Source organism: Prinia subflava, chromosome 16 (genome assembly GCF_021018805.1).
Source record: "Prinia subflava isolate CZ2003 ecotype Zambia chromosome 16, Cam_Psub_1.2, whole genome shotgun sequence".
In the NCBI taxonomy this organism is placed as follows: Eukaryota; Metazoa; Chordata; class Aves; order Passeriformes; family Cisticolidae; genus Prinia; species Prinia subflava.
The window spans coordinates 176247-201044 of NC_086262.1; the positions used below are offsets into that span (position 1 = coordinate 176247).

The window sequence follows — 24798 nt, forward strand, 5'->3', positions numbered from 1 at the left end:
GAGTGCAGTCACATCCACCACTGGTAGCCTGATCTTTCCCAGAGAATTTAAAGATGTCTGGACTAGTGGTGTGGTGCCTACATAGTGAGGAGTTTTTCTCTTTCCTTCTGCCTACTGTGCTTTGGGCTCATGTTACTAGAAAATGACTGATTGTGCAGAATATGGAGCAATGAATGCATAACTAGATTAACAGAGACAGCACATTGTGCAAACAATACTTTTTCTTCCCATCTCTAGAGACAGAAATAAGCAAAAATCAACAAGGCGCAAGATACTGCAGTTACAAAACTGGTGCTGGACTTACCAGGATGCCCTCTATGTTTTCTGCTCTGATTACAAGTGCAATATGATTACTTCTCAATGCTGGCATTGGTTACGTTTACTGTATGCATTGGACAGAATATTTACAATTTGTTTCAATCACCATATTTTGTACGGTTAGAGGGCAAAAAGCCATAAATTATATTTGAGGAGACTATGAAATTTAAGCCACTTCGTGTTAAATTTTAATGGTTCTAATTTGTGATGACAGTCCTCATACACTGTTGGATTCAGCAGAAACTAAGTCTTCCCTGCATTGAAGTTTGAGGGCCTAAAGTGCTAGAGTTGCTCTTTAACCATTAATTAAAGTGTTCTGTTAAGATGCTGAAATCATAATAGATATTCTGCAACTGGTATAATTATTATCAGATTTATCTAAGTGAAATTGTGGCTTTGTGAGAGTAAAAAAAAAATATTACTAGCTTATTGTTATATCTCTACATCACAGCTTTATTACTTGGATACAGAAGGTTATTATGAAATCCATTTATCTCTATCCTAGTTACATGCCTGAAATATTAGTGCCAGACACTGTATTTCAATAATCAAAGCTAGATTGTTTTTAAAAACTAAGGACATATGCAGACAATAATACTCATCGTATCTTTATTTTTTTAAACTATATGCTTATGTTAAGCAAAGAAGGTTTCTTTTAATTTTTGTAATTTCTTAGATCCTTTTTTATTCTATCAAGTCATGCTAGTCCTAAGTTAATTAGTGCTGATATGTGCCTGAATAGATAAAGAGAGTAAAAATATTGGTTATCCTTTCTTGAAAGAGCTGGGCTTCTTTTTTTGTCTTTTGAACAGTACTTATTGATGCCATTCAAAGGCATTCCTTTCTGAAGGATGAGAAGTTTCCAATAGCCAGCAAGGATTCAACATCACAATTTTGTATAACATGAGAATCTTCATAAATACAGTATCCAACAGGAAAGTATGTCTCTAGTATCTTCTCTTTTTTGGGGTGATAAGGAATGGTGGTCCATGTATGAGACATTAGCACAGCCATGCTAGAGGCATTTTGGGGAAACTGCAGTCCCAAACTACCATTAAAGAGCAAAGCTGTTCCTGTGAAAAGAAGCAAGAGTGTTATAAGCATTAAGAAAGTTAATGTGATTACAATTAAACTGATCAAAGGAAAAAGAAACTAGTAACAGGAGCATCTCTGAGTTTTTCTGAATTTATTTATCCATTCTGCCAAATGCCCATTTGCCACCTGGTTTATCTGGTCACAAAGATGCTTGGAGAAGGGATGCAGTACATTACTGCCCCAAACAGCTCCACACTCTGTTCAGAGGGCCCGTGCACAGATCCAGGGGCTTGCAGGCAACATCAGGACAAGAAGTCTGTGTAGCCTCCTTTTTAAATACTTTTCTCCATTGAGGTTTTAGAGGAAGGAGCATGAATTATAGCACAAACCATAGAAAGGCATCCTGCACGCAGGGAATTCTTTACTCACACTGTGTTAGCTATTTCGGTGCTACATTGAGCAGAGATTTGAAATGTAATATTTGCCTTTTAATAGAAAGCCAACTATAAGCAAGAAAGTAGCAGTCACAGTATCAAGGGCTTACATGCCACATTGGCCCTAATCTGTAAAAAATGAATCTGCAATAGCTTGGTGGATACAAAGGTCCTGCTCCTCCCACTCCGGCTGTGGTAGCTCTGAGGGCTGAGTGTAGTATCATCCTGCACAGGCTGTTTTTCCTGTAAACCTTGAAAAGAGAAAGCAGCAAATGCACCTCCAGGATGATGTTCTGTGGTAAATGCAGAATGCCCCTGTACATCCTCCTCTCGTCCTTCCTGCTTCTGTCTGGGGGAATGACTGCCCTCTGACAGCTCCTCGTGGGAGTGACACTGGTCCAGAGCTGCCCAAGCACTTGAAGGCTCAGTGCATCACCTTGTCCATGCATGTTTTATGGACAGAGGAGGAATCATGAGCATCCTTGGGTCTGCTAATAAGCGCTAGAAGGAAGCAGGACTCATTTATTCTACTGCCTGGGTTAAAACAAGCCAGGACACCAGCCAAATCTTAAGACAAGTATTCAAAGTGTAATGTGGGGACTTGGTGGGGTAAGTTCACAGCAGAGACTCAAATGACCACATATAGCTTTCCATATAGGGTATTTTCATAAGAAAAGCAGAACATAGAAAACTAGTGATATGTATGCATAGATTACATAAATCTTCTGGACATTTCTACTCCGTAACATCAGCTGTAATCATTAAAAGTATAGCTTAATTATCTGCTTTGGCACAAGTTCAAAATAATAATCCTGTCTCGCTTGTCAAAACTGAGATGATGGCAGCTGTATGATTATCTTTGCCCCAGCCACAAATTTCATTAACTCCATCAATGTGACAACTGCAGAGTATTGACAGGAACTCTGGTAAATTTGCTAAATTCCTTGGCTTGTACTGCTTCTCAGCTGTCTTATAATACAAAGATATTTTAATGAATCTTAGAAGCCAAATTATGTCTACCATAAAGACTAGTCCACATTTTTTCAATGTAATACAATATGTAGAAATTAGTATTTTAGTTTTTGAAAGGGTAGAAAATGTGTAGAGTTCACATCCCCAGAGAAATGTGGTTCAGTGCTCATCATGGTACTGTTATTTATCAGTGACAATACTGGAAGCAGTGTTTAAATTCAGCACCTCTGCCATTTCTGAGAAGAGCATTGCTGGGAGAACTGTCAGCTGCTTGATACCAAGTCATTTTTTTCATCTTCTTATAATTCATAATATCAGTTCAGCCTTTATCCAAACAAGTCTGACTTGCTTCTTTAATAATTTTATAATCTTCACAGAGGCCCTCACCCAAGAATGCAGGCATATAAGCCTATTTGAAAGGAGTTATGTTAATGTGGCCATGAAGATTAGGAAGATTAAATGTCTCAATTATACCCTTTATGTTTTTAATGAAAGACTGCAAGTGTCGGAGTTGGGGGAAGGAGCACAGTTGTTTGTTGTCACAGTCACTGCCCTCCAGGAATGGGGTGCTTGCTGTCTTTCCATATCATCAGTCACTCCAGCTGTCAGGCCAAAGGGGTGTGGGTGAAGAAGCATGATTGTTTCTTGAATGCTTACCCCCTCCACAGGTGGTGTCAGGATAATGAGAGGAATGCACTTTTGCTGTGGTTGTCCCTCTCTGATTGCCCCTCTCCAAAGGGAGAGACTGCAGAGAGCAATGTTACATATACCAATCCTGTCCAGAGCTGATTCCCTGTCCACAAACCAGTGGCTGTATGGTGAAAGCCTGCTGCAGCCAGTGTAGAGAGCTGGAGTTCTACGTGAGCTCAAGAAATTTGGGGGTTTGGCCAATAGTTACAGTAATGCAAATCTGACTAATGAAAATTACAGTTTTCATTACTACAGCACACTACACGTGCTGCCAGAAATGACTGTGCAATATTAATGCTAATTAAATGCTAACAAATATTATCAAATACCATGGCTATGACTTTTACTGTGATCCACTCTCTAACAATCAAGGCAGGCTCTCTGGAGATGGCCTTAGGAACATCAAATATTGATCTAAATCTTGCATTACTCCCTAGGTGGCTTTGGTACTTTATGTCTATTATCTACTCTTAACTTTATTTAGACTATTTTTTACAGCTTTGAAAGATGTGTTCTTGGTTTTGCCAAGTGTGACCAATTAATTCTGAAGTATTTTAAAATCATTTATTGGAATACAGTATATTACCTTAATTCAGAAAGATTAATGCTTAGTCCCCTTTCTGAATTACATGTACAGGTCTAAGGGATCATTTCAAATAAATATAGATTGTAAATTAAGTAGCAGTGCTGACAGTCTTCTGGGCAAACCCACAGCTGCGGACAATGATTTACTACTCTTTTTTAAGATGAACAGAGCAAGTTTTCACTTAGTAGGGTAAGATACCAGTAGGAAATTATTAGGGTAGCATAGCATAGCATAGCATAGCATAGCATAGCATAGCATAGCATAGCATAGCATAGCATAGCATAGCATAGCATAGCATAGCATAGCATAGCATAGCATAGGATGCCAGTAGGATAAAGGCAGACTTACAGTAAATAAAGCAAAAAAAGTCAGTATGACACTGGGAATAGGGCTTTTTAAGAAAGAATGAAGATATCCTTAAAGTAATTATTTTGATAGACTCCCAGTGGCCCACTAAAGATGTATTTGGGTTTGCATTCATGCAACAGAATCAGGTAGATATCCATCAGCCCAGTTAAACATGTCATCTGTAGTTGTCTTCCCAGCTACCAAAGACCATCAACTCTTAATATGGTTGATTGTTAAGAAGCATTTGCTGTGTTCATACTTCAACTGAGCTGAGCAATGGAATGCCCATAACATTTAACACAGTAACTTGACATTTAAGTGTCAGTTAAAAGTCTTTTCTTGAGCTGGTAAAATTTCCAGAGGGATGTGTGTTTCATTATTGGAATGGCCTCACAAATAGCTAGATAATGTGACTGTGATTCCAGGTCCTTGCCAAAGTCTTGTTCTACAAAGAGAGAATTTAAAATTAATTATTCCCAGGACCTACATAACATACAGAGTTGGTAATGACTGGTGGAGCAGCCACTGTGTGCAGGGAGGTGGGGACAGGCACGAGGAAGATTTGACTGACTGTTCTGGGGAACCATGATGCTCTTATGAAATATTGCCATGAATAATTATGAAAATGACAATTTTCCCAAACATTTAAATTGCTTCTGAGCAAAAATCTGCTTGGAAATAATAAAGGACCATAGCAGTTAATGCTGTGACCATAGGATGAACCTCCTAAGTAAATGTCTTGTGTGTTGCTGGGTGTAAAACGTTATTCCTGAGGCAAACACAGTACAGAGTGAAAATGGTAGAGAATAGTAACAGCAGCTTGCAGAGCTATTCCAAGCCCTCGAGCCTGAGCACAGGAGGCTGCACAGCAATGGGCACCTCCTTTACCTCTGTGGCTTCCCTTGGAGCAGTACCTAATCCAGAGGGGCTCTGGGCAGTTGTCTGCTGCACAGAGAGGCAATGCTCCTTATTTACCTATCTCTTTTGCAATAAAAAGGTCCTAGCTCTGCTTCAAGGGAATTGCAATAGAGCCAAGAGCAAAATTTGCCATTCTTCTTTGCCAGCCAGCAGCATTCTCGTTATTTTTTAATGAATACAAATGACCCTATTCATGAGGCTTTGGAAAAATCAATAATGTATGTATATTTGGTGGGGGACAAGCGATGTCTTCTATCTTCAAGTGTGCGTTTATGATGTAAGATGAGGTACTGACAGTTTGAAATCCTTTATAAATGAATTAAATTGCTTTTATTTGTCTAAAAAGAATAGGATTAACTGGATCAAAACTGTTCTTTTCTGAGATAATAAATAAAGTAATAACGTGAATGTTCATTTCACTGATTGAGGTTTGGAATCAAATTTAGAAAGGAAAAATTGAATATAGGTGTGAACTTCTGTTTGTAACAATTGTTTTATCTCAAGATGATCTTGGGTTCCCTTTCCATAGGAGACAACTTGGGTTGTGTTCAGAAGAAGCCTGATATAAAATGCAAACTAAAGCAGGCAAACCCAGGAAATTAACACAGGACTTCCCAAACCTACTTTTATTGAAGTTCAGTGAGTGAACTACTTTGATAATGTCAGCTGGTCCAGCTGTACCCTTAGGGAGAGGCTGCACATCTGATCGTATGCTGGGAAAACGGTGCTGCTGGGCCATGGCTGTTGTAACATCGAGGTTTACAGTCAGCTGGCAGGGATCACTTTTTACTGGAGCACAGTGGTAAACTGAGTTCACTGTGCTAATTAATGTTAAGCGTACATTTCTAATGAGTGAGTCTTTCTGCTTGCTTAAAGAATTTTCCTTAAAAAACAGAGTAGGTGGCTTCTTACAGTTTCAGTCTGTCCAGCCCTAAATGTCTGCTAGCATATAATTAAGAATCCTCCTCACTCTGATTCTAAAATATCTATAAAAAACACACAAATTTATTTGTGCCTTCCAGAGGCAAGTATCTGTTCTTGTTTAAAACCTTCTGTGAGGAAATCTGTGCCACCTTATTGGCACATGCTGTCAAATTAGAGGTGCTGGTTGTAGGAGTTGTCCCTGTCATTTTTACAGCACAAGCATACTGCACTACATTCCCTGCTTACAGATAGGTACCAAACAAATCAAAGTAATTAGGAATGAAGAACGATCTATTCAAGACCACAATAATTTGAGATTTTAAAGTACATACCTTGCCTCACTGCTACTGCTATTCTGGTTTGTTTTTACCTCTTCAACTGAGCTAGCATGACAAGGATGTGATAGCAAAGGATGAAACAGCTGGGTCCTTTTCAAGCTATGTCAATGATTACCTGTTCTCTGCTTATTAAGGAAAGAATTCACAATGGTTTATTGTTTGGGGTTTTGGAGGAGTTTGTTGCTTTTCATTCCCTCAAGCTTTTTCACTGTCATGTCCAAAAATAGAATTTGCTGCTTTATAGTGGATCCTGTTGTGGTTAGGTTCTAAGAAGGTGAAGGGGATCTTGCCTTCCATTTGCAAATCCTTCCTTTTGTAAGACAGTACTAACTGAATGTTAAACCAGTATCTAGTGAACAAAATTACTCTAAGAAATAATCTGTTGGCAAGGGGGAAGGAAAGGACAGCAGGGAGCCATCTGACTGTTTGAGCTTAAATCTGGAAGTAAGAGCTTGAATTTCTCTATTTATTTATTTATTCACTCCTGCAGTTGTTTTTAACACTTGACACAGTTGTTGAAGCGCGTTCTCATGTGAGTAAGTCCTATGCATCTTTCTTTTCCCATATTTTGCATAAGCACTGTTAAAATACAGCTCTTCACTCTGCTGCTATGTCTGCTAAGCAGAAATATAAATCAGTCTCATGCAATTCAAAGGAACTCTGAATATTGCATACTTTTAAATCATCTTGTTACAATTAGTAACAATAATTAGTATTATTAGCAACAACTGTGTATCATTTTAATTTGGTAATATCTCCTGTTGTGAGGGAAAGGGTCAGGGCGTAGTGTTTGGAAAAACAGGAATGACTGTATGAAAAGACAGAAAAGTGGTTTTAACATTCAAATTAATTTTGAGTTGAGATGAAATTGAGAAATTCGATGCAATCGTTGGATTTATGCATTTAATGCCGAGCAGGCTTGTGAGTGGGGCCAGCTGCTGGACCAAGAAAGATGGGTATGAATCTGGCTCTGATAACTTGCCCCAGGTTTTTTGGCCTGTTGTGACCTAGACCCCGGCTAATGGCCTAGGGCAGCCATCAAGCTGGCAAGGAATATCTTAAAGGTGTAATTCAGGAGCAGGCCTAGTAAAACCAGTCTGGGAGTTAATCCAGATTCCAATTCATGGGAGTAAAGCAAGCAGCAAGAAAGCTTTCTGCTGCAAACACTCTGCCGTATTAGTGAACATCAGAGTGATTCACAGAAATTGCACCTCTGGACCATGACTTAATTACCCTTAGTTCTGAGCCCATTACTCCTCCTCAGATAACACTTCATCTTCATATTTCTCTACTGAAGCTTGAGGTAGGATCTCTTCCACCAAATCTAGCTCAAAAGCAGTGAAAATACCAAGTGTTTCCAAAGTAGTTGCTGTCAAAACCAAGACTTTTGCCTCCCTGACTTCTGGCTCTACCCATCCTTGCAAGTGCAGAGGGGGGTCTGCTAAACTTTTTACAGTTCCATTCTAGAACATAGATGGATTTTTAGTTGCCTTGTTCTTTGTTAGTTAATTTTGTTCCTGGTTTCCTATCTCTTCAATAACAATTTGCAAAGGCTAGGGTTAACTGTATTAATTCTGCATCAATAGTCTTACATAAATTAAAAGTGTAGAAGTTCTGAGATGTGCCTAAGCTAGTGAAGCAAGAGCCCTTGGAGCTCCCTGGAAGACAAGTAACTCCACACAAGTTTCCATCCCACCTCCCTTGAACACCTATTTTGGCAGGAGATGAATCACCACCTTTCCACTCCTTTAAGTAGAAAGAACCCAGATGAATCACACACTCTAGCAAAGTGCATAAATGTTAGATATCCTGATTAAACCCATCCCTGAGGACTCCTTCAGAAACTGGTATTTTCAGAGACCAGCTCAACTGCCTTGTTTGGGAGGAGAACCAGGTGGGAAGGAGGGTGATTTCTGGCTGCAGTGTCAGGACATCAATGGTCTGGCCCTCAGTTGTGCAGTACATTATGGTTGTGCACCACAGCATAAGCTGTGAGTCCTGGGTTACAGTGACCTCATGCCTGAATCTGGAATTGTTCCAGTCAAGCACACCCTGAGCAGCTGAAAAAATCTCCTCTCTAGTCCTAAGGAAGGCTTACACCTGCCTCTGGGATGGCACAATCACCAAGCTACAAAAGGATGGCTCCAATCCCAAATTATGTTTTCATCGTTGTGTTTTCATCCTGGGTATCTTAAACTTACTGAATTTCCCACATCTCCCAGATGCAGCTGTTGTTATTTCTTATGTCCTTCTAGGCATGGGTATATTCTGCTAAAACTGGCTGTTCTTCATATGATTTCTACATCAGTTCTTCTTATAACAATAAATTCCTTTCTCTTACAAATACAGTTAAGATAATTGCTGCTTTTACAACCCACGCTTACCTAAACAATTTTAGTTTAGAGCTCTGAACAAGCATTTCCACATCCAAAGCAACAGGACTATCCAAGAGTGCTGCTGCTAAGCAATGCCTGTGCCCCCCTGGGGCAGGACCTATGCAGGCTCTGCTCACTGAGAAGGTCTTGAAGCCTAGCTCCTCAGCTCTGTCTCACGCCTGAAACCGAATTTCATCACAGACGAACTGCTGTATTTCCAAACAGCTGTGCAGCTTGATAAGCAGATCAATATTTGGCATGGAAGGTTGCACAGTCTGTGCTTGTCTATATCACACTCATCATTACTTTTCCTCCATTTGGCATTGGTATAGCTGTCATTCTGCTTGATTAGCTTCCAGATGATGGAAAAGTTGGCAAACTGTTTCTAATGGAAACACAGCAGTGTGTGTCTAGAAGGGGGTTGTTGGAAGTGAATTTAAAATATAAAGGATACATTTAGGAAATTATTTATATTTTACTGTGTGATGGTCCCCTGGCAACAGTGCAGAGAGTCTCACTGAGGTGTTACTGAGTAACAACCCTTTGGGAGAGAGAGCTGGCTGAGAATTTCCCATCCAAGCAATTTTCTGAAGTGAAGACACAGTTCCCAGAAAATAAAATAATTTCCCAGAAGCTCATTCTTATTATGAATGATAAAAAATTATATATTTCAGAGTAATTTTGATCTGTATATTAACATTTTTGTCTAAATGGCCTGAGGCTTTTAATATTGGGTTGGTATTAGCAGAAACTCTCTTATTGCTGTGCATCAGTCCATGCAACCACAGCTCAGGACTCTCGGTGTTTACCTGCTTGAAGGCTGATCTATATCCCTCAGCTCTAGGTTGGCTTCTGGCCAGCATCTATCTTTTGTTCTAGAGAGAGACCCATGGCCAGTCTGGGACCCAAAGGAGGGCAGGAACAGCAGGACCCTGGAGTTTTCCACTGTCTTGAACTAAACTACTGTGTGTTGAAAAGGAGTGCGTAGGAGGTTGCACTCTCAGGTGGGTGGGAAATCAGCAGAAACAGGTCAAAGGTAATCAAGTCAGTTATTTAAACTTTTCCAGTGAGTCAGATTACTAATACTTCCTTTTGCTAAGAACAATACCTTTGGATGATATATTCACTGCAGCACAACATCTCTTGCACCAAATTAAAGGCATCATTTCAAGAGAGAGAGCAGGCTTGAGAAAGGATGTGTTCTGTGGAGGGGAGGAACAAAAGATGCATGACAGCAATCTGCATTCCCTGAAGAAAATGAAGTAATTTCATTTCAGTTTGTAAAAAAATAAAAGATTGAATTCCAAAGCTATTTTGGCTATTTTATCCTGATCACTGCACTCTGTGTGCCTCTGCACTGCAGGTTAGCATTTTCTGTCTGTAATCTCTCTATCAAACCAACTGCATTGATTTATACCTCTGTTCTTGTCCAGCTTATCTCCCTTGTGACCAAGGAGGCAATTCTCTTCTGCTGTTGTGACATTTTCATTACTGGAATTTATCTTGGGGCTGTAACTGTGGTGCAGAGCATGCTCGGTGCCTCTCTGAAGGAGGAGCTTAGTAGGTCTGCATTTTGACACAGCTCTGGGAGGAACAGTGCTTCCCTCTCCCAGCCCTGGGAGCCTTGGATACCATGCAAAGCACGAAGAGTAGCTTCAGAACTCCCTGGGAAACTCTATTTCCACTGAATCAGTTTCAGAAGGCAAACATAAGAAGAAAGCAATTTCTTATCATGGCAGATCAATTCAAGTTTTATCCAACTGCATAATGCTCTACATGCTATTTTTAATGAAAATATTTTAATCTCTATGGCAGGCTAAATGTTCCTGATAGACTGTATATGCTGTCTCTGACATCTGTGGATAAAATATTTTTACTGTTATCATCAATAATTCTTTGTTTCCACTAAAAGTGCTTCAGTATTATTCCTGGTAAATGAAACACAGACCCACAGCATACATTACTAAGAATGTGAGCAGATGTAGCATATGAGAGCTGAGCTCCTGCTCTGGCTTCATGGGGACAGCTTTTGGAGTCCCAGGGGTGTAAGAATCCTCCTCAAAGGATGCTGTCTTGGAGGAGCTTTGTCCCATGTGCAAGGAGATGTAAAGTGAGGGGTTATCCTTTACTGCTCCCTGCCCTAAAGGACTCAGTCTTTCATGGATTCAGCTCAGCTGGTAGCAGAGATGGAGAAGGCACATTGCAGGGAAAAGATACCCTGAATTGCTTGAAAAAGCCCCCAACACTTCCAAACACTTCCATGTGACCCAGGTGTTACTATTCTTTAAGTCACTTTCCCATCTGGATAGCAGAGAACAATTGGTGAGGTTTCTGAGGTAAAAGGATCCTAACTCTTGTGTGTCACCACGAAAACGTGGAGAGTCAAGCCTGAAAATATACCTGTAAAATGATATCTGGGAGAGGAGAGCCTTGCTGCTAGACCTGGATACAAACCTCTAGTAGGGGTATGGGGTCATCTGACTGTGGCTTTAGGTAAATAAACCTAAGCTACACAGGTCCCTAGTCCATTTATTACAACATTGAAGCTGAAGTTCAGGAGCTGCTGCCAGATGCCACTAGCACTATATGGGCATGAAGTGGCAGAATTGAGCCCTGTGCAGTGAACCACCCAGTGCTGGTTGGCTGCAGATGTAGGGTTGGGAGCCATTAGCAGACACCTGAATTCCTGCTCCTGGTTCCTGGAGGTGTGCTGGCTGAGGCTGGGCCACCCTGCACTGTGGTCTGTCTGTCTGTAATGGAAGCCAAATGTGCATTTTGGACACTGAAAAATACATCTGAGAAGCCCTTGGTTAATGGCTATCACTATGACACTTCTCCCCACCCAAAATCATATCCAATTAAAACATTAGATAATGAATTGCACAAATCTTTTTTTAAACACATATCTATTTATCACTTGGATTTATTACTGGTTTTGTTACTTTCTTGTGTCACAGCTGTTGATTTGATCAATTTTTTTGGTAAGTAGAAAAATGTAAATTTTGTAGCAGTCTTGTTACCCTGAATAAAGAACTCAACCGCAGGCATAGAGCAGGAGCCAAGGATGTGCTGTGTTAATCTATTTGCCAGGGAGTGAGCTGGAGTTTCACATGATGTGTTCAGCAGCAGCTACTCAGCATCGCCTGGGAGATTGTAATTAGGGATATTCCTCTTGCAGGATGTACAGCCTGCTCTCACAGTAGCAATTCTCTTTCAAAATCTTACATCTGTCTTGTGGGTGTAAGACTTTGTGTTCTTAATTCCTGTATGGCTGTTTTGGAACAGGGTTGGTTTTGGGGGTGTTCTCAAGAGCTCTGAGAGGACAAGTGTCTCCAGAGCAAGTGACAGGCCAGCATGGCCTTGGGGACATGGGCAGATTCACTGCAAGGTGTTGAGGAGGTTGATTTGGACTCCAGCACCTCCAGGCCTGCTGTTTGCAAAGTAGCAGTGTGTGGTGTGCTGGTTTGAAAGCAAAACCAGTGAGAGACTCCAAGTCAGAAATACACTTTAACAGGAGAGAGAGAGAGAGAAATTAAAAGTAAAATAAAATAAAAGCAATAGCATAAAAGACCACTGACAGAGTCAGAATACAACCTGACACCCTGTTAGTTAGGGTGGTGGTAGCTGTCCAGAGGAAGCGGTCTTGTTGAAGCAGTGATCCCATAAAAAGCTCTTGTCCTCTGGGAATCCAGTAGGTAAGGGCTCCTGTGCTGTCCTGAATCCCAGATTATATCCAGGTGGGAATGCTTGGCTCCTCCCCCTGGGCGGAGCATCTCACAATGGGCAGATATCATTCTATGAGTCATGCAGTGGGTGCTTGATTGCCCATTAAACAGAGAGAGTTCCCAGAGGGAGTTACCTGTGAGTCATGGGCAAGGCCTTGATGGCCCATTAACAGGAGATGGCCCATTAACAGTCCAGAGGGAGGGGCAAGGGAAACACTGCCCCACCTGGTTCCAACAGCTCCTGAAGATGGTGATAGAATACATACTTTGGGCACATCTTACAGTGTAACCTAGGACATGTGAGTACCGTCCCCATCTGCCATTGGCTTGCAGTGCTCCTGATTGTATTGGGGCACTGAATGTCCCCTGCCGCGGGAGCAGGCACTGAGGGGGCAGCAGCTCAGGGTGCCTTCCTCCAAAGTCTTGGATATTTCTGTGCAAGTGGAGGTGGCCTGGGTGCAGCTGACATCCTTCTCCCCACAGTCCTTGAGCCTTCAGCAGAGCCACAGAGGAGGGGGAGGGCTCTGGGGGCTGTGCAGAGTTCAGGGCTGCAGCAGAGTTGGGAGGGGGCTGGCACAGGCTTCAGGGCAGGGGAGAAGGGCACAGCAAGCTGAAGTCTGACTCCAGAAAAAATCCCATAATGTCAGTCACTGTTGGCTTATGTTTATTGACGAGAGAAAGCCAGAGGTGGTCTCTCTGATCTTGGTGGACAATTCTGCAATTGTCCAGTGCCTCGGCTGGTCAAGCTATTCCTTGCCATGGGCTTTTCTCATGAGTAAACACCCACAAAGGAAAAAGCTTTGAGTGCTGTCCAGATTAGGTCATTGGGGTGTTACTAGCAGCCAGCAATGCTCTGCTTTTTATTTGAGACCCTTGCTCTCACAGGGGATCCATGGCCTGACCTCTGCTGCTTACAGGTTAATCCTCCAGCCTTGCAAACTTGGCCTTGCCACTTCTCACATGATCAGGGACTCTGACAAAAACAATGCCCTGATTGCAGACAAAAGCCTGATAAATTATAGCTCCTCAAGTCTAGAGTACAGTGAAATGTTATGCTAGGAAAAAGAGTGAGAGACTATTTCAGAGCCTTTTATGGTGATTCATCTAGGAAATTATCTGGGAGCAGATAATTTAATGCTAATGGCACACCCCCCTCCCCCCCCCACGCCTTGTCATTGTCAGATATTCCAGCATCCTCTCTCCATGCAAAATGGGCTGGGATTTGCTTTGAAATTCATCAGCTACACAGCCAGTGAGATGAGTAGCAAGCAACAAAGATCAGGAAATATTTTGAGGAGAATTATGGGGCCTCCCAGAAACTGATTTTTTTCGTGACTGGGTGTCATAGGGTAAAATCATAGTCTAGGGGCCAAATACTTGGCTAGTGTTAGGTGTTCTAACTACAGTGAGTTTAAGGAATTGTACTTTATGGGAGTTCTAGATGCAGCAAAGGCCCTGTGTGCAGAGAACAAGCAGGAAAAGTACTTGAAAGATGGGAGGCAGAGCATGGGCAGAGGAGGGGGAATGGTTTATGTCAATTAGTTTAATGGAAATGCTGAAATTGTTAATTTGCCATGTAAACAATGTTTAATTTTTGAGCCCTTCAAAGTATGGTGTAGTAGAGAGACAGGTGCTTTATTATTAGCATGTGGTGGCAGAAGTCCATTAGGCAAGTGATTAGGACATTTGACAGGATGGAGGAGTCTGATTCCATCTCATCTCTGCAACACCAGCATACCCTTGCTGCTGGCTCTCGGATTTTCATTTCCTCCTCTTGGCACATCCAGCCCAGACTCCTCTTGGAGATATGGGAGAGCTTCATCCAATTCCTCACTCCAAACTGGGCTAGCAATTAGCAATTTTTCATCCAGGTGCAGAATGTACTTAGTTTTCTCCTCAAAGTTTCTAAAATGTTCCCAAACCCTCTACCACAACCTAGATCTGCTCTTCTTGTTACCATTCCCAGACACTGCTGAAGAGCCCACAATTTCTGATATTCACATTTAGAAAAAAATGCCCTTTTAGTGTTCAAACAAAGCATTTCCATGTTATTGCACAGTGTCTTGCACATGCTTCTGCCACCACCAGCTCTAGTTCTTTTCTGGGCAAAAATTGAAACCAATTGTATTCCAAGACTTGACATACAATAGAAAATAGCCTGAAACAAAGTAAAGGAAAATGCATTTGAGATCAAAATGGCTCTAAGGTGTAACATGTGCTTGTTGTTGCCATATCTTACAATGAGTGGCCATACAGGCTGTCTTGGTTTGAAAAAGACGGGTGTCTGCTAGGGAAGGCAGGGCCTCCCTTGGAATGGAGAATGCAAACCCCCTCCCTCCAAATTATTATAATTTTGAAATTAACGGGCTTTCAGGGAAAGATATGGGGATGGGAATAACAGTTCTTTATTAGTATGTATAACAAGGCAAACAAACAACACCAAGCCCAGCATCAGTAACAACCAGAAGCAGAAGCCAGGAACACTTCCCTGAGCGCGGCCCTTTCCCCTTTGGTGCAGTTCCGGGCACGGCCGGCAGGGGCGCTGGTGGCTCCCGGTGGGCGAGGCAGGGGCGATGATCCCCCCGCGGCTGCAGGGGGCGCTGTGGGGCGGGCTCGGGGAGCAGGCGGGGATGGCGGCTTTGTCCAAGAGGGGAAGGGATGGAAGGGATGGATCAGGAACTGCGGAGCTGTGGGGGAAGGGATGGAAGGGATGGATCAGGAACTGCGGAGCTGTGCGGGAAGGGATGGAAGGGATGGATCAGGAACTGCGGAGCTGTGGGGGAAGGGATGGAAGGGATGGATCAGGAACTGCGGAGCTGAGGTTGAAGGGACGGAAGGGATGGATCAGGAACTGCGGAGCTGTGGCTGAAGATGGGAAGGGATAGAAGGGTAAGGAATATGATTCATGTCAGATAAAAAATATGTATAATGATGGGACTGTGCCATGGGACCAGTACAAAAATAAATTCTGCGAAACTAAAGCTAGAGGAATGATAACTGAACAAAATGTTATGCTTACTGAACAGAAAGGTTAAGCAAAGATATAACTATATGAAACTGCAAGCAAGGCAAAACTGCACATGAAGAAGAGCCAAAGGTCAGCAAGGGGTGAGTGATGAAGACTCCGGCCTTCCCCCAGCAACGATCAGAGAGGGAGCTCACGACCCCCAAGAAAGAGCCCATGCATGCACTGACAATGACCACAGATGTCACAACAAGGAATAAAAACTAGATGTCACAATGGGAAATGGAAACTAGACATCACAACAGGGCATAGAAACTAGACATCATAACAGAGAATAGAAACTGGGAGGGGACTACGGAAAACTGCTGAGAAATGCTTATATACATGTGTAAATATTATATAATATATATAATAGTTGGTGTGCGTGTAGGTGGAGCGCAGACTCCCCGCACACCCAGCACTGTTTGCTCACTTTTTTCCAAACATAAATTAATAAATAATTAAAATTTTGATTTGAAGATTAGAGTACAGATTCTCATTTTTAACAGAAGGGATGTATCAGGAACTCTAGAGCTGTGGCTGAAGACTCATGAGGTCTTGGCAGGCAGGGGGTGCGGGCCCACACCAGAAGAAACAGGACCAAGCTGGATTGCTGCAGCAGCAGTGAATTCCTTTCCCCAAGCAGCAGCTCCACTGTCCCCCTCTGAAGGCTCAAATTGAGTGAGCCAAGGTTCCCCTCCCCAACATCTCAGGCACTCAGCCATCAGTGCTTCCTAGCAACTCAATGGGAAAAAATTCCACAGGTAACAAGGAAAGAAAAGGACAGAAAAACCCAACCCCTAACACAGGCACACAGCTGAGATGTTGAGACACATTGACAAGCAGTTTCCTTCATGTCAAAAAGAGATGTTAAATCACAACTGTTATTTTTATGCCACATGGACCAAAAAGCCCCAAGTGCGAAATCTCTATCTGCAGAGTAGAGGAAACATTACATCTAGCTAAACACAGATTTTGCAAGGCCATGACTTCTTTCTGCACTTTTTACTAATTTATTTCAGTTCATTCGTACCTCTTAGAGAATTTTGCCTCTTAATCTTAGGTGTGCAAACCTCCTGATGGAGAGCATTGTAATTTTGTATCTCCACACATAGCTTTGTTGCATGATTTGTTGTTCTTAAATCCTTTGAAACTTTGTTTTCATGTTCTTATTCCCTTGTGGTACAAAGAAAAAGTCAACATCATCATTTTATTGCAAAAAAGTAAATTCATAAATTCTTTGATAATGAAATTCAGGGAAATGCCTTTTCCTCTTTTCCTCTTTTTACTTTTTTTTTTTTTTTTTTTTTTTTTTTTTTTTTTTTTTTTTTGTAACAATGTTTAAAAGTGTTTAAACAAGATAACAAGAGGGAAATGGGAAAATGCATAAGAGCTGTTTTTTTATCAATTCTCTGATACCTGGCCTCTCTTCAAAACAGGAATCAGTGTCATGCTAAGGCCTTCCTGTTTCTTTTATGTCTCTGGCAATCTTAACTGTAAATAAAATTTAAAATGGCAGATGTGAAAGCCTGCAGAATAATTGCTGTGAGGGTAAAAAGCTGGTCATGGATTTGATGTTGATCCTGTGATTTTTCTGGGGAAAGTTTTGCAAGCCTGACTGATATCCTATATCTATGTTTTCTGCTATTTTAGATGTACTCATAGACATTGAAAAGTGTTTTGAAAAGAATAGTATCCTGTGAATGTTTAACAAGAAAGTAGAGTTTCACTGCTGCTCAGGGAGAGCCTTGGGTCTTGTGCAGAGCTGTGGTGCAGCAGTGGGAGCAGGTCATGGCCCTGTGCAATGGGAATGTTGTGGGCTCATGGGAGGGCCAGAAGGATGGCCACTCCTCAAGGAGTGGATGTGTTAGCGCTTCAGACTTTCTGTCCTCAGTTTTTCTCTAAACACCCTCAGTGCAGCAGCTGGTGGACTTTTTGTTGATTTCATGCTCCAGGGGCAGAGTTCCATCTTTCCTCCAGAGTTAATCCTGTGGGAAGGGCTGCCACCATCTGTCCCACTCCTGGGCAGATGCTCTGCTAGGAGGTCTTGTCCATTCTCTCAAATCTTTAAAACTTCAGCATTCAAAGACATAATGTATAAGAATAATATAGCACAAATATTAAAGATATGAGCATTAAGCAGAGTAGTACTTTAAGGTAACATACAGCAGCTGGACAGTCCCAAACAACTGAAAAGAGATGGGCCCCGTGGCTGAGACAGGTTGCTGTCAGGTATTTCCCATGCATTTTCTGTGTTCCTCATCTCAGTGTGGTATCGCTGGGGTCGGTCATTCAGGTTCCGATCCTGAATGACTTGTGACACTCAGAGGTTGTCTAAAGCACTGGGTGTGACCAACATTTCTGCTCTGATATTTCCTCAGAGTAGGAACCAGAGAAACACCTGCTGCTTGCATGAACCTGTTGGTCCTTTGAGTTCCACTAAAGTAACACATGAGTGTTACCAAATTTGGTGAAATTGAGAAGTTTGGCAGTATGTTCTGGCATGGTTTATGCAAAATTCCATGATAGTTCTTATTAAGATTTTGCTTTCATCTTACACTATTCTTTGTTACAGTCATTTGGTGGAAGGTCACAGTGAGCAATAAGAATTAGCTGTGTTTTACATTAGCATCTGTAACAACACTGGGGATGACTAAAGCAATTTTCAGTGAATCAGTGACATTCCAGTGCTGTGGTTCATGTGGGTGAGGGCTTCACTGGGGCTGCACTAGCACTGGAGTTTTCTGGAGGCAGGTGCTGTCCACCAGATGCTGGGCTTCCCAGCCCAGCAAATTGATGTTTGAATCTAACACACTGAAAAAAGCTCAGGTGGCTCTTCTGCAATACCAGATCACACAGACCCAGTCAATCAGTGTTTAATATACCCCATTGCTTTTTGGACAAGTCAAGCAGTGAAACCTGCCCCTGGTTTCAGCACAGGCTTCACACGTGCCTTGTGGGAGGGCATCAGGTGTGCTGGAGAGCTTTCGTTGCTTGGTGTGGGGTGGGATGGGATGGAATGGGATGGGTTTGGATGGGACCACTGCAGTGTGCATGCATATGCTTGGTCTGAGAAAAAAAAAAAAAAAGCCCATGTGAGTTAAACGTACAAAGGCATCTCCTTTGCCCAGTTTTTTGGAGAGGAGTTCAAGCTGTAGAAGGTACACCCTGCACCTTCTAAACCACATTTCATTACATGAGACTCTGTGCTACGTTTTAAAATCTGTTTTGACAACCAGTTTGTTTGGCTGCTTCAAACAATAAGTAATTCAGCATTCACTCCAAATGTTTTTTACAATGAATAAAATTGTGTTTATGACATTGAAATAAAATACTGAAGACAGAGCAAGATGACTGCGAGTAAGACAGCCATGAATCTCATTCACAGCTCTGCATCTGCAGTTCAGCAATGCTTCTTTCACTGCCTCTTGTTAGCTGTGTGTTTGAAAAATGCTTTGACAATGTTGTGGAAGCACAGAGCCTTTCTCTGGGCCAGGACAGAGTGAGGGCCCTGGTGCAGCCCTTGACCGGTGCCAAGCTGTCACTGGCCTTAGCAGGGCCACAGGGCAAACTCTGTTTCCTGGGTGTGAAGTGCTACTTCACTGTACTGTGTCCTGGGCTGAAGGACATACTCACCTGCAGCAGACTCTTTTCTCCCTCAGGCATGACTTCTGCTTGCCAGGAACTTGTGTACTGCTGGATGGATTGCGTTTAGGTGGTGTTGTAGACAAGAACAATATTTTGAAGATACTTTGAAATTATTTTTTTACCATGGTTTGCTTGTCCAAATGTAAGGAGTAGCTAGGTTGTGGCTGTTGGTGAACACAGACCTTTAGAAAGGTTATTTATGTCGTTCACCTTGTAGCTTGGTTTATGTACACTTTGCTTTACCCTAGTTCCCATTGTGATGTTCAGCTGGTTTCTCCTGCTTGCTCCAGGCAGCTCAAAGGAAGTGTTCACATCCCATGGCTGTATGCACACAGGTTCAGAAGAGCATTTTTCAGTGTCCAAAACTGAGTGCCTTTTTTAGGGAGGTCTTTGCAGAGGTGGGTTTTGGTTCCAGCCTCTTCTCCAAGGCTGTCCTCACAATGCGTCTCACAGGTCACTCCTTGGGCTTGAGCTCATGGGAACTGCTTCAAGGAAATCCCATGGCATCTGTCATAAAAAGGCAATGGGAACAAGGGAGATGCAATTCCTGCCTTTTCTCTGGCACCATATAGCTTTTGGTTTATCTTCCTAGGAATGAAGTGATGCACATTTATGTGTTACTCATGCTATGATGGTTCCTTCTGTCAATGACAGGGTCTAGCAGACAGGGAAGCACAGCAGCTGGGCTTACAAATGTAAAAGCCTGAATGCTGAAGGAAAGCATTCATAGCAGTTTTCCTGAGAAGTCCTTCTTTAAGGCTAACAGTATCTATAGATTCCTGTGGCATTTCCACCGTGTTGGTCTGCAGCATGTGATGCTTGGTCTTGACAGACTGGATGCAGTTTATCTGAAGTAAGGAGCAGTCTGTGTGCTCTAAAGGCCTAATTCAGCAATCTTTCAACCTTCCCTTATCCTTGATTTTATGGGGAAAGTGCACTTCCTTTATTGTGCACTCCAGCTGTATTACCTAAATATGGAGTGTGGTTTTCCCCTTACCTGTCACTGGTCCTAGCAGAGACTGTCTTTCTGGGTCTTCCATCCTATCCAGGCAGGTCCTTCCCATCAGCAGAGTACAAATGTGGCCAAGTTAAGCACTCAAAACACAGTGATGCTAGGGTGGAAGGCACAAAATGAACCTGCATCCTGTCTATAAATCTTGAGAATGCAGGTCTAGTGGGGACAAATACATCAGTAGTCAAGGGAAAGGAAAGCCCAGGTCATGCAACCAAAGAAATTGTCTAGCTATTGTAATAAAACAAAAAAAAAAACCCCAGATGACTTTCTGTAGTTTCACCTACTAAATCAACTGAGTTGCTATGGCCAAATTTCCAAAGAGGAAAAAAAATCATTTGGCTGAAAAAAATTTCCCATTCTGTAAATTTTACCTTAGAATAGTGAGGAGAGGATGTTACAGCAGGCAGTGTCAGCCAGCAGTGCTAACAGATTGGTCCTGCCTCCACATATGCTTCCTAAATAAGTTCATTTCAAAGATTTAATCCATGATGTAGTTGAGTCTCTGTGTGATTTATATTTCCATGACATATGTCATCTTGTATCTACCAGGTTCATCCTTAGTGCTCTATTGTTAATTCTTTGAGCATGACTCTGAAGTTACCTTGGCAGAGGGATGAGCTGTCACAGGCAGTCTGCTCCACCAGCAGTAAAACATTCCAGAATGAAGTGGCAGTGCACAACTCACTTTAAGAAAAGCCTCTCTTGTTTTCTCTGCCAGAGTAGCTTCCATTGATTGATTTCACAAAGATGATCAGGTTTCATAGAACAAGACCATCAGTCAATGTACTTCAGGCTGTCCCAAGCACAGGATGTATTTGTGACAATCTGAACACAAATGTGTTGCCAAAATATCTGTCCCCACATACACGTGGTATAGCAAGATAAGAGATGAAGAATATTATTTGTTCTAACTGGGAGGGGTTTCAGATCTCTGGAGATGTACTGTCTCAAGGAAAACTACAGAGAAAATAGGGCATTATCAATTAAATCTAATTTCAAAGTGTTAACTCATAGTTGCTAGACATCAGATAAACCTTATAATTTATAAGTCAACCATAAAAGTGAAATATTGGCACAGTATGGCACCAGATGTCCATTGGAGTTCACTGGGGGATTAAACATGAGAGGAATGCAAATACAGTGGGTCCTCTTTTTTTATTTTCTTTCTTTCTCTTTGCTTACTCTCTGTGTTTATTTGCCTGCAGATGAATGGCTGTTAACTGCTTTCTCTGCAGCACCATAACTTGTTACCTTCCATTCAAAAACATTCCCAACAAAAGGGAAAGCAAAGGATCAACACAAAAACAAAAACAAAAACAAAAACAAACACAAACAAACAAAAAAAAACCACCTGAAGAAAGCCTTGTTTCCTTTTCAGACAAGGCATATAGAAAAGGTGATAACCTAGGCATTTGCATTTAGAAGAATAGGAAAGGAAACTCAGAGATGAAAAATCTGATTTCTGCATGCTGTTGCTGCTTTCTGTACATCTGTTCAACTAGAGAAATAGTGAAATAATAAGATTCCTCTCCAGCCTGTAAGCATGGCCAGCACAGGGAATTCTCCTCACTCCCACCTAACATTGGTATCCCTTTTGGCAGACTGATAGTAGTTTATTGCCTTGATTTTATTTTAGCTGCTGTTTGAGCTTAAAGTTTCACTGACAATGCAAAAACACTTCTGGAAATTAGCCATATGCCTGATTGCTTGCTCCATCCTGGCAGTGGCTGGGACAGCATGTACTCCTGAGCCTGCCACCAGGCCAGCATGAAGAAAAAGATAGAAACAGATTGTTTTACTCTGTGTTATTTTTATTTCCTACTCCTGATGGTGAACAGATATTTTGTCCTGCTGTCCATCTCTCCCATAAGTCTTCCAGCTATTCTGAGTACATAAAACACTCCCCTTTTTAAAATAGAAGAGAAGGAAAAAAGGAAGGGGAAAAAAACCCCACTGCTGATTGTTGGTGGGGGTAGCCAAATCCCATCCCCACAGTACTAAAAAATCCTCCACACTGTCTTCCCTAGGCTTTGTTCCCTGAGAAGTTGTGGTGCTGATACTGGTGCGAGCCCTGGTGTTCCAGGTACCACACTGTTTGTCCGAGTGGGGCTGTCAGGAGCTCCATGGTGCTGGGGCAGAAGTTGGACTCACTGGCTTGTTCTGTGCTGAGCTCACTGGTTAAAGGTGCTGAGTCCTCCAAATCAGCTTCTCCGATGGGAGTCTCAGTGCTTTATATTGCCCTGTGTTACACAGTTGAGCTCCTGGCTGGCACATTATGTATTAATAGATTACCCTTTAGGGACTTGTTGGCAAATAAATTGCCAACAGTTACAGCAATTGGACTGCCTTCTTGCTCCCTAGAGCACAGCTTTCTTCTTTAACCAGGTGAAACTTCTAAGGGACACGTGCCCAAGCCTCACCACAGAGTCATGTCCTACGAGCATTGTAAAAGCCCCTGAGCAGCCGCAAGGTACCAGAGGAACTCGGGTGCTGGCTGCAGCCTGCTGCCTCCTCACCACTGGCCACCCCATGGGCTCCACAGGCTCAGGTACAGGTATGACAAATCAGAAAACACTTCTCAGGCAGTTGGGCGGGGATCTGCGGTAGGGGAGGTTCTTAACCATCGGTTTCTTGGGATTTACTCAGATGGTCAGGAACTAATGCAATTGCAAAGTCTCTTGACTTTGATTACACTTGGATTACACTCAGGATTACACTTGCCGAAGCGAGGGACAGTATTGGGCAACACAGAATTGTGGTATAGTGTTATGGCTGTGTTTTTCTTGGGCAGAGGGTAAATATTAATGTTGTCCAATTTCTTTGAGAAAGGCAGCTAGCAGATGTTGTATCAGACTGTTTTCCCTAATCTGTTGTGTGTCAGGAGCCACTGCCACAGTGGAGCCATGCTGAGGAATGGAGGGGAGAGCACAGCAAGTCTGGCAGCATTGGCCCCTGCACAAGCACGTTACTGCTGCAGGGGACATTATCTGTCTCCCTGTTGGCACAGAGGTTGTTTGTTTTTTCCAGTGGCTGCCACAATTAATATACTGTATGCAATGTAATAAATTGCTGCCCAGGTAGGATGTTCTGGCAATCACACTGCCGAATATCACAGATGCTCTGAATTCAGTACCCAGAGATAATAAAACTGGGCTACTCCTAATCCACTGGCACAGCCAGGACCTTCCCATACCTGTGGTGTTGTGCAGGATCTTTCAGTTGTTCACTGGCATTTGTTAAGATGGTTTGGTAGAGATAGTTCCCCATCTCCTTCATCCTGTGTTTTATGAGTAGGTGGGCACCAGGAGCAGTGTACACCTTCCATCATGGCAGGATATATGCCTGCAAACAGAATTTTATGGGAAACTCAAATATAAGCATTTACATAGAGACTTGACTGACTTTTCAAAGACATGCAAAGTTTTTATCTAAACCTGACTTTTTTGTGTACAAAGGAATTCAGAGCAAACATTTAGCACTAAATAAACTAGATGTACAATGAACTGGGTTTCATCTGCCAGAATTACTCATCACTAACATTTCATTAACATCAAATGCTCATCAATAAGTTTACAAATTAAAGTGGCCTAACAACTTTCCAGTGATTCCGGGAAAGGCCCGAAGGCATGGAAAGCAGCTAGACAGCCTCTTCTGGGCATCAGCATGGCAAACAGCAGTGACTGTGCCAGTCTTGCTGCTGACCCAGTGGGCTTATCCAGCAACTACCATGGGGGATGCTGGAGCTGTTTTTCCTATGAAGTGAATACATTCATGCAAGTTTATTACTGCGGTTTTTAAGGAAAACCCCAAATGAAGCTGTAAACCATGTTTAACTAACAGTGCTTTTCCTTACTCCTGCCTGTATTGGGTTTACATGGCCGAGCTTTGGTAGCACCGGGCTACAGGGGTGGTTTCTGTGAGAAGATGCTGGAAGCTATCTCCAGTCTGGCAGAGCCAGTCTGTGGCAGCTCCAAAGATGGACTTGCTGCCGGCCAATTAGAAATGGTGGTAACGCCCCTGGGATAACAGATTTAAGATATTTTAAACAAAACTTTTCCTTTTCAAAGACATACCTGGAAAATATCTAGGCAGCAGTTTTTTGCAGTTTAATGCAATTTGGATATGAATGTGCTCTAGCCTTAATATAACAGAAGATAGCTGGGGACTTCAGGATACATGAAGAATAATATGGCTTCACAAAAAGAACTTTAGGAGCTTGTTGCAAGACCAGTGAGTTGGAACAACACCAAACTGCCAAAAATCCCTGCATAGTTATTTATTCATGGTGAAATGAAATCTAGAAATTGAGTGGGAAAATGTGGCTGTAATAAAAATCATGCCTGGAATATTCATAGAGAAGTTTATCAGAGTTCAATGAAAAATGTAGTATTAACATTTATAGGCCTTTAAGACAATCTTCTAATTTCACTTTGACCTACATCATTTTATGCAGCACCAAATTAATTTC

At 42.2% G+C, this 24798-nt stretch overlaps 1 protein-coding gene across 18 annotated transcripts in view; it reads left to right on the forward strand.

The window, feature by feature from the left end:
* KCNIP1 (potassium voltage-gated channel interacting protein 1) overlaps positions 1-24798 on the forward strand; it is a 239983-nt gene that overhangs the window by 90568 nt on the left and 124617 nt on the right. Inside the window, exon 1 of one of the 18 annotated variants that reach the window (XM_063413596.1) lies at positions 20149-22878. The exons of 16 other annotated variants lie outside the window; for them this stretch is intronic. In XM_063413596.1, coding sequence (XP_063269666.1) covers positions 22860-22878 — 19 coding nt within the window. In that variant the 5' untranslated portion in view covers positions 20149-22859. Of the gene's footprint in view, positions 1-20148; positions 22885-24798 lie in introns of those variants that run through there. One more of the 18 variants, XM_063413595.1, reaches the window with a different exon arrangement.